This window comes from Mesoplodon bidens, assembly GCF_964165515.1.
Source record: "Mesoplodon bidens genome assembly, chromosome: 6".
Classification (NCBI taxonomy): Eukaryota; Metazoa; Chordata; class Mammalia; order Artiodactyla; family Ziphiidae; genus Mesoplodon; species Mesoplodon bidens.
Genome location: NC_138162.1, coordinates 44,198,389 through 44,211,550, shown reverse-complemented (window position 1 = coordinate 44,211,550; position 13,162 = coordinate 44,198,389). Strand labels below are relative to the sequence as shown.

The 13,162-nt window shown below is 38.7% G+C and overlaps 1 protein-coding gene across 2 annotated transcripts; it reads right to left on the bottom strand.

Annotated features, from left to right (window-relative positions):
- Positions 1 to 13,162, bottom strand: QNG1 (Q-nucleotide N-glycosylase 1). 2 transcript variants are annotated; one of them, XM_081237437.1, is made up of 4 exons: positions 13,093 to 13,162; positions 11,758 to 12,017; positions 5,915 to 6,110; positions 1 to 1,029 (listed from the first exon to the last, which is right to left on the bottom strand). In XM_081237437.1, exons 2-4 carry the CDS (start codon positions 11,929 to 11,931, stop codon positions 797 to 799), a joined length of 603 nt encoding a protein of 200 aa, XP_081093563.1. In that variant the 5' UTR covers positions 11,932 to 12,017; positions 13,093 to 13,162; the 3' UTR covers positions 1 to 796. The 2 variants fall into 2 exon arrangements, with proteins under 2 accessions (XP_081093563.1, XP_081093562.1); XM_081237436.1 differs by lacking the exon at positions 13,093 to 13,162 and adding an exon at positions 12,552 to 13,086.

Genomic DNA, 13,162 nt, shown 5'->3' with positions numbered 1-13,162 from the left:
GAAGTTTAAAAAATCTTTATTCAATAAATTCTAATGTAGTTACTCCGAAGGAAAAAAAAAACTGGACAGATATCCTAAATTGAAAATCATTATGTTTATCAATAAGAAGTTTTAAAAAATCTGTCAAGATTGATTCCTACAAGAGCAGCAGCATTCATACAGCAAAGACCCTACTTTCTCTCTCATATCAAATGATTAAGGTATACAGAAAATTATGACACCTTGAAAAAAGATACCAATTGAATGGATGAAATACTATTACCAAAGATCAATCACATTATAAGGCATGATGAATTTTAAGAAATCTGAGATTTAAAGAAAGCATTAAATTTCCTTTACTATTTCTGTCATGTATCCATAGAAGAGGAAAATATAGTCAAAACTAAACAAGCAAACAAAGGAAAAAGTTGGCAATACAGAGTGATATGTCAGGAAAAATATTTTAAGAGAGCCTGGGTAATCAATTTTCTTGTTGCTGTAACCTCTACCACCTCCTCTAATAACAAAGCAAAATTATACAAATAATTATGTGATATAAAAATGCAAGTTTTTTGGGCTTCCCTGGTGGCGCAGTGGTTGGGAGTCCGCCTGCCGATGCAGGGGACACAGGTTCGTGCCTCGGTCCGGGAAGATCCCACATGCCGCGGAGCGGCTGGGCCCGTGAGCCATGGCCGCTGAGCCTGCGCGTCCGGAGGCTGTGCTCCGCAACGGGAGAGGCCACAGCAGTGAGAGGCCCGCGTACCGCAAAAAAAAAAAAAAAAATGTAAGTTTTCTTAGGATCAGTTTACACTGTGGGTCAATAATATATGCAACGTGTGCGATGAAATGGAATTCCTTTCATATCTTCCCTGTGATCACGGGCATAGTCCCATAAGAAATAATCCAGAAGAATGGAATTGATCTCTCCACTAGTTTTTTCACCCTTCTTTTCAGTAAGCTCCAGAAGACAATCCCGGATCAGCTCAACACACCAAAGAGAACACCCTCTGATTTCCACCTCTTGGCTATTCCCATACGAAAGCACTTCTCCTGCAAGGGAAAAAAGAGCAAGAAGCACTAATAGTCAATGAAATGAAATCTACTCAAAACTTTACTATAGGACAAAACACAGTATTTAAATGGTACTGGTTTTAAAATTGTAAATCTCAGATTTATTTTTGGTAATTTAAACCATTTCTAAACTCAGGCATTAATTCAAAATTGCAAGTTAAGTTCCACAAGGACAAGGACCATGTCTGGCTTAGTTGTCTCAATATTCCTAGGACCTAACCTAGTACCTTGCATATACTAGCTCCCCAATAAATATTTGCTAAATGAGTATGAGGTAACCATACTTTTTTTTTTTTTTTTTTTTGGCTATGCTGGGTCTTTGTTGCTGTGTGCAGGCTTTCTCCAGTTGCGGCGAGCGGGGGCTACTCTTTGTTGTGGTGCGTGGGCTTCTCGTTGCGGTGGCTTCTCTTTGTTGCGGAGCACAGGCTCTAGGCACGCGGGCTGCAGTAGTTGTGGCACGCAGGCTCAGTAGTTGTAGCTCGTGGGCTCTAGAGTGCAGGCTCAGTAGTTGTGGCGCACAGGCTTAGTTGCTCCGTGGCATGTGGGATCTTCCCGGACCAGGGCTTGAACCCATGTCCCCTGCATTGGCAGGCGGATTCTTAACCACTGCGCCACCAGGGAAGTCCCTAACCATATATTTTAAAATATGACAGCAAGATTATTAAATTACTTTTAGAGAGGGTTTAAAATTTGGGTTTAATGTCAGGAAAAATAAAAACATTATTGCAAAATCTGGAGGACTCCTAGGGGGCCAAATAAACAGTATCTCCCTTCCCCACTTAACACTGTCTTGGGGACATGCCAGGTACATCAAGGAAAACCTAGGAAATCAAAGTTCTTAGCTTGCGCAAGGAAAACCATCATCATTCTTCAGATTTAGGATCCTTGAGAGCTTGTTTGGAGGTTCTAGCAGGGGAGCGCAGCTACTTGTATACCCTCGACCGAAGAACGGTCCTCCTCTATCGGGGAAAGTCGTCCTCTTCCACCGAGCGCGCAGCTTCGGGAGGGACGCACATGGAGCGGTGAAGGAGGAAGGGGACACCCGCCTAGCCAGCCAGATCAGCCGAATCAACCCTGGCCATCAATGGGGTGACAGATGTCATAGCCAGATTGCCCTCACATCCTGGATTCAGGATGCTTTAGTCAGCTCTGCCTGAATATGGAGCCGCGAGCTCCTATAGGACCTGCAGTATATTCAGTGCCCATCTCCAGGGTATATCTGATCCTGCAGGGTGGGCACTGGCAGTGCTTTGCCAGGGAGACTAGAGTTGGGCTCATCAACTCAACTGCCTATAAAGATAAGCCAGATAGAGTAAGAGTGGATGCAGCTGCCAGATGCAAACTGTGGTGAGCTAGAGAGCATGTGCTGCCCCATGTAAAGGTAAACCCAATGTTCCTATATTTCTCTACTCTTACAACAGAAGCCAGAAAGTTGACTTTCATGTGAAATCTCCTACTTGTCAAGTGCTGATAACTAATTAAAAATCGCTTAAAACACTGTTCAAGCCAAACAAAACACATCTGCAAGCTATATTTGGCCTCTGGCCACCAATCTGTACCCTTGCACAGAGCTTCACAGTACCTAAGTGGCCCTGTGATCCACTGAGACCTAGGGAAAATACCCTAGCCCCATTGAGTTCCACTCTGTCACCTAGGATCTTAAATAGTGTCCCCTCCATCCATCTCTCCCTGATCCCTGGGGCAGGTGGAAGAACAGACACTGGCTGTGTCCCTCCATTTCCTTACTTTGCCCCAGGTGCCAGCATACAAATCCATTCTTCAGTTCTCTTGCTAATCAATTCCTTCAAACTTGACTATCAACTTGCCAGATTTGCCAAATCAACCATGACAGTGAATTTGGAGGTAGATACCACCACCCAAGTGGAGCCATTAGATAAGACCACTGCCCCAGCTAACAGCTTGACTGCAACCTTGAGCCAGATGCACTCAGTTAAGCAGCACCCAAATTCCTGATCCACAGAAACTGAGATAATGTTTGTTACTTTAAGTCATTAAATATGAGCATAATTTGTTACACAGTAACAAATAACTGTAGAGTTGAACTGTGTTCCCCCCACCACTCCTCCCCCAAAATACATTCGAGTCCTAACTCCTGGTACCTGTGGATGTGGCCTTACTCATAAAGAGCCTCTACAGATGTAATCAAGTTAAGATGAGGTCATAACTGTGTTAGAATGGGCCTTCAATGCCATGACTGCTGTCCTCATAAAAAAAAGGAGAGGATACAAAGAGACAGAGGAGACACACAGGGAAGAAAGCCATGGTTGGAGTGATGCAGCTACAAAGCTAAGGAATGCCAAGGACTGCTGGCAGCCAACAGAAGCTAGGAAGAGGCAAAGAAGGATTCTTCCCAACACCCTTCAGAGGGAGCAAGCATGGCCCTGCAATCACCTTGATTTCAGACTTCTAGCCTCCAGAGACATGAGAGAATATATTTCTGTTGTTTTAAGCCATCAAGTTTGTGATAATTTGTTATGTCAGCCATAAGGAAACTAACAAAGTAACTAATACAGCAACTTATACTATGGAATAGGACATGGACTTTGAAACAGAAAAAGAATGAAACCATTTGAGAGGACTGACGTAGATTAGAGTCAGGGAAGGTAACTTGGCCAACATATTAGGCCTAAAAGTCAGCCTTAGAATCCCAATGAAGAATCTAATTTAGCCAAACTGCATGGTCAGTCTTTATAGCTAGCTAAAAAATATACCTTTGGCGAAGAGATGGGCTAAAGAGAAAATGAACAGAAATCTAGGTAGGTAAATGAACAGAAATCTAAGTAGGTCTTCCAAGGGCTGCCCTACCCAGAAGAGAAGAGAAGAAAAGAATTATACGTGTAGCATATCCTCAAGTTTGGAAAAAGTATCACCGGATATCAATTAAGGAAGTTTCTATCTCATCTAATCAAGCCACCTGGTTCTAGATTTCACTTAAGATAATTTTTAGGGACTTCCCTGGTGGTGCAGTGGTTAAGACTCCATGCTCCCAATTCAGGGGGCCCGGGTTCAATCCCTGGTCAGGGAACTAGATTCCGCACGCTGCAACTAGAGCTCGCATGCTGCAACTAAAAGAGCCCACATGCCGCAACTAAGAACCGGTGCAGCCAAATAAATAAATATTAAAAAAAATTTTTTTTAATCAGTGTCCTAGACTTATGTTTGCTCCTTTAGATTTATAGGTTCTATCAATATTTCTCCTCTAGTTTGCTAGTAAAGTACTTTTTTGGGAAAAAAAAATTCCAACTTTGCTTAAATAAACTAAGAGGCAAGGGAATTTGCTCCCCCTATTGACAAACTGGTGAAGGATAATTTGAAGCTGGATGTAATAAGAGGCAGTAACAGCTGCAGCTGGACATCTGGAAAAGAGCCTCTGGAGGTGAAATGGGTGGTAGAAGAAAATTCAGACAACTCTGTACAACTATGCTGGGTGATCCCTTCTCACCAGAGTTTTTCTCACAGTAGCAGAGACAACTGGGTGCTCTAAAAACTTAGGAGAAGGAGACGGACAAAGCATGGAGAGTTAGGAAAAGCTATGTGGAAGAGGTAACATTTGAACTAAGCCTTTGTGGATGTGTAGGATTTGAATTGAAAAAAAGAAAATTTGGGTGAGGGAAACCAAGCAAGAGTATGTTTAGAGATAGGAATGAACATTCTATACGTTGGCCAAAAAAAGATCAGCTGAATATGGCTGTATGTAGAAGCCCTGACTGCTAAATGTTGTCCCTTTTAGAGGTATCCAACAATTAATGACCCCAGACACGAGCACTGTGACATAAAATAGCTTGTTATCTTTCAAATGAGAAAATGGGCAAAACGGATTGCCCAAGGCTGCATAAAAACCTGGCAGAAGCAATCATAGGAATAATGGTACGTTTATATCCTGTGCTATTCTTATTTTGGGTGATTGAAATCTATTTCACAAGAGAAAATTATTCAATCATAACAACTACTTCTTTTAAAAATAAAGAAAAAAGTAGCTGAAAATACTGTACCTAAAAGAGAAATTAACATGAAAATTGTACAATATGATTATTTTCCTTATACAAAGAAATGTTTAAAAAACAAAAAGCTACTTTTCATACAAACACAATTATCTATACTTACATATTATAATAAGGCTCCCACTTTTGAGAATCAATAATCAAACCCAATAATGGCAAATAAATAAGCCTAGGAAAGTGAGTGACTTGTGCAAGATAAGCCAGTGACAGACCTTGGAGCCTCCTAATGCAAAATCCAGTACATATTACCTATCTCTCAGCCCACCTTTTTTTTTTTTTTTTTTGCGGTACGTGGGCCTCTCACTGTTGTGGCCTCTCCTGTTGCGGAGAACAGGCTCCAGACGCGCAGGCTCAGCGGCCATGGCTCACGGGCCCAGCCACTCAGCGGCATGTGGGATCTTCCCAGACCGGGGCACGAACCCATGTCCCCTCCATCGGCTAGCAGACTCTCAACCACTGCACCACCAGGGAAGCCCTTAGCCCACCTTTTATTTCACAGTGTAGTGTGCTCTTCAGCTTAACACTCTTTAAATACAAACCTGAACTGTCTTAGTGTTGCACACCTTCGCGTGACATAAATTTAGGTTTCATTTTATTATAAGACTCTGAAATGATGATGTCCAAATAGTGTGATTTCCAACAATATCTATATTCCATACTGTAAACAACAAAAAGCAATTTTCTTTGTAATTTAATTGCCCCTGCATTCTTCTTTACATGTGCTTTTAACAATAATAGTGTTTTGTTTTTTAAGGAAAGAAGACCTTTTGCGAAAGAAACTAGACAAAGACCCAACAACAATTCATAGTATAACAAAGAATGTCTTAATTAAGCTGGCAAACCTTTGAGGAGCTTCTCCAGTAGTTCGTCAGAGTATTTCAGGGCTCCCAGGTAAACAAGAACCTGAGGTAATCTATAGTCAGCAAACATGGTGATTCTGGAGATGTCCTTAAAGCAGCCGTCTCCTTTTCCCTCTAATACACTCCACGTATCTGCCACAAGGATTTGGGCCCGTTTGTAAAAAGAAATTCTTTTCCCCTGATGAATGAGGAGAATATAAATGTTACCTGGGTATGTGAAAGCTTTATGTATGCTATTAAAAAAAAGGCACACATAGAAAACATTTTTCAAGGGTAGAATAATCTTACTCTTTGGTAAGAATTTATAGACCTTTTACAGAAAAAAAGAAGGAGTCTAATAAATACTAAGTTATCTCTATCACTCCAAATTTACTTCCTATATTTTTCAAAGCACATAAAATACAATTTATGTAATCATGGCACTATTTAGTGTTCTTTTTCAATAGCATTACTTCATATACATATTTCTGTGTCACTATAATCCACCTGCTTGCTATTGTTAAGGGCTAGATAGCATTTCTTTAGAAAGTTTCTTAAGTTAAAAAATATATGTTTTTCTGATTGCAACATAATTCACATTAATTGTATAAAATATGGAAGAGTATAAAGAAGAAAATAATCATTCCTAAATTCACCTCTGAAGAGAATTACAACATCCATTTTTTAATGTTTCCTTTCAGATAAAATGATTAACTTATTTCAGAGATAAAGACAAAACCGATTAACAGCTATAATTTATCAAGTCTACCCTTTTTGGAAATGGTCCAAGTTAATATGTAAGTCCATATAACAAAATTAGCTACCAATTATATTTATACATGGAAGAAACAAATTTAACCAGGCATTATAAGATAATGGGTCATAATTTAACTCAAAAATTCTCTATAGGGACGTCCCTGGTGGTCCAATGGTTAAGACTCCACGCTCCCAATGCAGGAGGCCTGGGTTCAATCCCTGGTCAAGGAACTAGATCCCACATGCCGCAACTAAGACCCTGGTGCAGTCAAATAAATAAATAATATATTTTTAAAAACTCTCTATAAAACTACAAATGCTCATTAGCTTTCACTATGGAAAAACATAGATAATTACAGTCTACTCCTAGTCCTAACACCAATGCTAATAACCTCAAATCATCTTTTATAACTGCTAGTCTGCTAAATGTGAATAATCAGTATCACTGGCTCCCAAAATATATTCTGACCACCTTGGAGAATGTTTTAATAAGTAAATGACATAAAGAAGTAAATAAAAAATGAAATTAAATTCTTCAAGGAAAGACTCCATATAAAAATTATTTAAGATGATAATATAGATTCCTTTACTTACTAAAAAAAACTCCAATGCTACACTGTCCTAATGAGAAATAATCTAATATTGCTTAAACTTAAGGTATACCTCTTACAATCAATCCAGACTTACTTTTACTAAATAAACTAAATTTCATTTCCTTTTTTTTTAAACTAAATTTTCTAAGGCCACCACTAAAAAAGCGGGTATCTTGTTCTCTAGGGCAAACACATACTCTCATTTTTTGACATAAAGACTGTAAATTACACTGAGTGCTGGGGGAACAAATCACCACTAAGAAATATCCCTATATCATTTGCTAATAACCTATATTCTCAAACCTATCAAAATATGACAACCTGGAAGCTGTTGCTCTATATACACTGGACTTATATATGGTAACTAGGTTTCTAATTCAAGTCTACTTTATTAAACAGCAAGGCATAAAACTTAATTTGCAAAATAAAACTGTTTCAAACAAAATTATTACATCATAATATTTACTATGATAGAAGCTACTGTCTCCTATTTTTAACAAGATTCATGGGGCAAACTGGAAAAATCTAGGAACCAGACTTATATAACAAAATCAGTGCTAGCATCTAACAAAACACAAATTGTCACATCATGAGCACTGTTTCCATGGTAGCCAACTAGTATCACAAAGATTAGATTATAATACCCTAAAATGAAAACAAAAACAAATTCAAGCAAGGAATCTAAAAATAAACTCAAATCACCTATAAAACATTTTCTTAACAATCTGATATGGTTTTTAGTAATGAAGTAATTTTAGTAATAAAATTCTACATCTCTAAAATATTAACTGATATCACTGAAAATACCAGTAAACCCCCAAATAACAATTACCCTATATGTTCCATAATATTGCTTTGTGAATAAAATATTTTCAAAATAGTACCTTTATAAAGTAATTACCAGTGTAAAACTCTATAACCATGAGTTGATTTTCTGCAACAAACTTATTATGAACAAATTAGAAAGGTCAAAAATTACAAATGCTTAAGAGTAACATAAAATGTTATCAATTAAAATATCAGAAAAGCTCATGCTTTTCATGTATATTTATCAGTACATCAGCATAAAGGAAGACAATCTATTAATTAGGACTTTTATATAGCTACTGAATAGTCTAAATCAGAGTCACTTGAAGAGCTTAAAAAAAATAGTTCTTTTACCCATAGATCAGAATATTTGAGGATGGTGCTTTGGAAATGTATCTGAATTCTGAAGCTTCCTAACTGATTCTGGGGCACAGCCAGATTGGGAAATCACTGATCTAAAACTGTCTCATTTAGACAAATTTTCTAATTTCATTAATTTGTTCATGTCTAAAAATGAATGATAATCGCAGTAACTAAATAAACAATTGTAACTGTTTTTATGTAACTTGCTTAAGATTAAAAAATACAGCAACCAGTACCATGACCATATTACGAAGGAGCAGGGAAGAGGGCATTCCAATATGCTGTGGTTGATCATCTTTCTGGAGAAGAGTTACCATTTTTATGTATCACAAACCTGAAAATCCTGGTCATGTTCTGACTCAGTAATCCCATTACTAGGAATCCATCCTAAGAAAATATTATGGGTGAACTGTTGTCAGTATTGCTTATTATTATATAATACTGAAACCAATAAGATACAAAATTCAATTTAAAAACTAAAACTGTGTATCACAATTATTGTGGTAAAATAGTTTGGGCAAATAATTATGGTAATGTACATCCATACGGTGGAATACTGTGAAGTCATTAAAAATAGTAGTATGGAAAAAAAAGTGTGCTGTGAAAGAATTTTTATTGACATAGATGCTCATAATATGTTAAATTTTAAAACAGTTTGTATAGCATAACTCTCCCCCGCTCATATGTATACACATTCACACACACAGAGAAAAAGACCAAATTGTGAACAGTGGTTACCTCTTGGCTCCTCTGTATAAAGGAGAATAAAGACTGCTCCTCTGTACCTTCCAAATTCTGTATTAATTTGTTTTACTTTTGCAATTAGAAAATTTAAAAATACGGATTAAAAGACATTTGATTTTAGCACTTTCTGAATTCAGAAGCAGCGCCCAAACTTAATTAGAACTCCTTTAGACTTGGAATTCATTGAGCAAAGTGCTTTAACTATTTATATATCTTTTAAACGAATATGCAAAGGTAACTGTAAATTAACTAATCAAAGGGTTAAGTGAGCACCCACTACATGCTCAGTGTTATGTTAGGAATCATATGGCTTTCAGAAATATAGTGCTTCTGAGTAACAATAACGATAATCTTATGAAAAAATACATGAAAAAATATAATACTCCTTTAGGAAAGTGCTAAAAGGTTTAGCTTTGATTTTTGTTACATTTTGGGGATATTTCTGTAAGAATGTATTTTAGAAATAAATACTGATGGGAAATGGTTCAGGTACTAATTTTCATTTAAAATGTATCAGCCTTAAAATTAATCTATAGCCTGCTACAGTTTTTAACTGAACTTTTCAGCATACATAACAAATCAAAAGAAAGCACTATGCTGTAAATAAAAGAGAAATTCAACAAATGCTTACTAAATCAATATCATAATCTACAAAAAAAATCACTCCTTTCTTTCACAAAAACAAAAATTCAGGACAACTTGAAAGTAAATAAACTACATGGTGTCCTGAATTCATTCCATCCTGAAGTCATGTTAGATTTAATCTCAGCCCTTCTTCTACAGCAACCATGTCAATTCTGGAATACACAGAGTCTTAGCCCCATTAATGGCAGTTTGATTTATTTTATACACTGTTTAATACATTTATAAATGGTCGGAATGATGGACCAAGGAACTTGATCCAAATTTCCTGAAAAACAAGGTTGAAATGACATACTTTGAAGACAAAGATAAATCTCAAAGTACCCTCTGCATTAGTAAAATGGTTCCTCAGAAGATAATAAAGTTCAACAGTGGTCTAGGGCCTCTTTTCTAACAACTGCCTCTGTCCGGTCCATTCAGTCCTCGTCCAGGAGTTTTAGAACCAAGAGGAAGTTTCTCCCTCTCTCCCTGATGGCTGAAGTGATAAAATGCAAAATTCATGGACCTTTTCCACTTCATGGAGAAAGCTGGTCTGCAGTAAGGGAAAAATGGAATCAAGAGAAACAAAGAAGAGAGACTGAATCCTGATGGCATTGAGTCCCTGATCCTGGATGTTTATGCCCAGTAGCTATCCCCAAATTCTTTTTGCTTAAGTTTTTTCTTGTTTTGTGTCTGTCAGTTGCAATTAAAAGAATCTTAACATACATAATCAGGCATCTCTCACTTTACAGCAGAATTGAAAAGCTAGCTATTTCTTGACTAAATGACCTAAGATACACTAGTTAACCTTTCTTTTTTTCAGACTTTGGTCCTTGGTCTGCAAACAGGACTGTAATGTTCCTTGTCCCTAGGCCCCACAGAGTTGTTCTGTGGATCAAATGAGAGTGTCTGTGCAAACATCTTGTAAATCATAAAGAACGATTTGAACAATATTACTGGTAATTTTAGTTGTTGAATTGTGATTACAAAAGGGTAGCTTCAAAATTTTAAGTTGACACAAGTATTCATTAACTTAGTCAATAGATTTACATTATATGATCCCCCTGAAGTTGCTTTCAATTCTATGTCACAGTTAAAGTAAAGTGATAACAAATTCTAAAAGAATTATACAAAAGCAAAATCCAGGTGTACACTGGGAGAGTACACAAAATGTTCACCCTTTTAAAAGAACACCTATTTAAACTTTTTTGTACCATAAAGTAATACTGTTAAAGTACCCTGTGTATGAAAAAGAAAACACATAGTATATATACATTAGAACTCTGCAAGAAATATTTTTTATTAGAGAGAATTTAGTATACATCCTGATTTTCATCCAATGAAGTAAATTTTTTGAAGTACTAAAAGGACCTCACTATCCCTAAGTGACAACATCATGTTGAAGGTCTAGTGTTAATTCAGGTTTGAAACATTTTAAAGGACAGAAGAATAAAGAGAATACACTGATTAGAAAACATTAAGAAAAGTAACATCTTTGACACACTACTTAATAATTTTGTTATTGTTCCTTTGTTCCACATGGAAAAAAATTCCAAAATTAAAATTTTTATTCTCAAAAGGAATTCTGGAAGTAAAAGAGTTAACTATGAGAAGATAATTAAATAACCCTAAAATGGCCAACAGGGGCTTCCCTAGTGGCACAGCGGTTAAGAATCCGCCTGCCAATGCAGGGGACATGGGTTCGAGCCCTGGTCCGGGAAGATCCCACATGCCGCGGAGTAACTAAGCCCGTGCGCCACAACTACTGAGCCTGCGCTCTAGAGCCCGTGAGCCACAACTACTGAAGCCCGCGCACCTAGAGCCCGTGCTCCGCAACAAGAGAAGCCACTGCAATGAGAAGCCCGCGCACTGCAAAGAAGACCCAATGCAGCCAAAAAATAAATAAGTATATTTTAAAAAATAAAAATAAAAAAAATAAAATGGCCAGCAGAAGCAACTCACCTCAAACTGAGTCTCATCTCTATAAGAAGGAAAGCTTTCAACTACCAGGTGCAATAACTTCTGAGCACTTTTATCACTTTTTCGGACACAATTAAGAAAAGAGCCTTCAAATTTCTCAAGCAGAATTTTCCCGGTTTCATTGAGAATCCGATGCCTCTCTTCTATCAAAGGCATGGGGACGTCTGTGTCAGAACGGAGTATATGCTGAACCTCATCCAGGGTAACTGTGGCATAGTACGAAGCACTAGTTATTGGTATCCCTTGGGGAGAAAAGAAAAGGCATTGGAACAATGTCATACATTTATATTCATTAGGCCCTTGCTATTGCAACACAATTAAAATGAAACCACATAATTGTTAAAGGAATGCATAATTGTTACAGGAATGCAGTAAAAGTGGATGAGTAATTAAAAATCAGAAGCAGATCCCTCATTCTCTATTTGCTTGTATTTATTCATCCACTTCTAACAATTGTAATATTACATCAGATGTATTTTGACTGTGTAAAATGTGTTATAATTTCTCCCTTGTTCCTCAGATGCCATCAAAGTGGCATTCTTTAGAAAACTGACTTTGACTTAGCTGTGACAATGATAAATATTAGAATCATTTCCCACTGAATAAAGATTTCATGCCAGCCTCTTCTCATACTTTTAAGCAGAAGTACCGGCAGTGAAGAACTTCAGTTTCGCCTTATCAACACATTATTCCATCTCCCAACCCGCTCTGTGGGACCCTCCCACTAAACTGAAACCTCAAAGCTGCTGGGTCTGAACGGGAGAAGGGGCACCAACCTTCATCCAGGGCTCTGTTGACCGCGGCGCACAGGGACCAGTACCCACTGTACGTCTTCCCCCCGTACCCCACCAGACATTTGTGCTCGTCACTCTCCGACCAGAAGGAGAAGTTGAGCGTGTCTGTCACAAACACCCAGTTAACAGCGGCCTCGTCGGCCGCCTTGGGATTCAGCTCGTGAAGGGCCTTCCAGGCCCCCACGTGCAGCTCGGGCCCCGCGGCCTTGGCCAGCAGAAGCTCGGCCACTCTCCGCACGCCTCCGCCGTCAATGAACACATCTCGACTGTTCTCCGCAATGAATTCTGCGGACTCCCTGGGAGTCAGAAGCCCGTCCATCCGCCCGTCCCCTGTGGAAAGGGAACCGACGCTTTCGCCCGCAGGCCAGCCAAACTCTCTTCCCTCTCTAGCTGGGGCAAGGGCCAGGGTCCCCTACGACTCCTCCTCCCTTTCCACCGCGGGATCGCTGCCCTAAAAGGCTCCCGCCCTCTCAGAGAGGCTAGCAAAACCGAATGGGCTCGGCCCCGACAGCCGCAGCCGTACCACACTGGGGAACTGTGCATGCCGCCGCGCCGCGCCGCGCCGCGCGCCAGCCCGAGGCCGCAGGCACTTC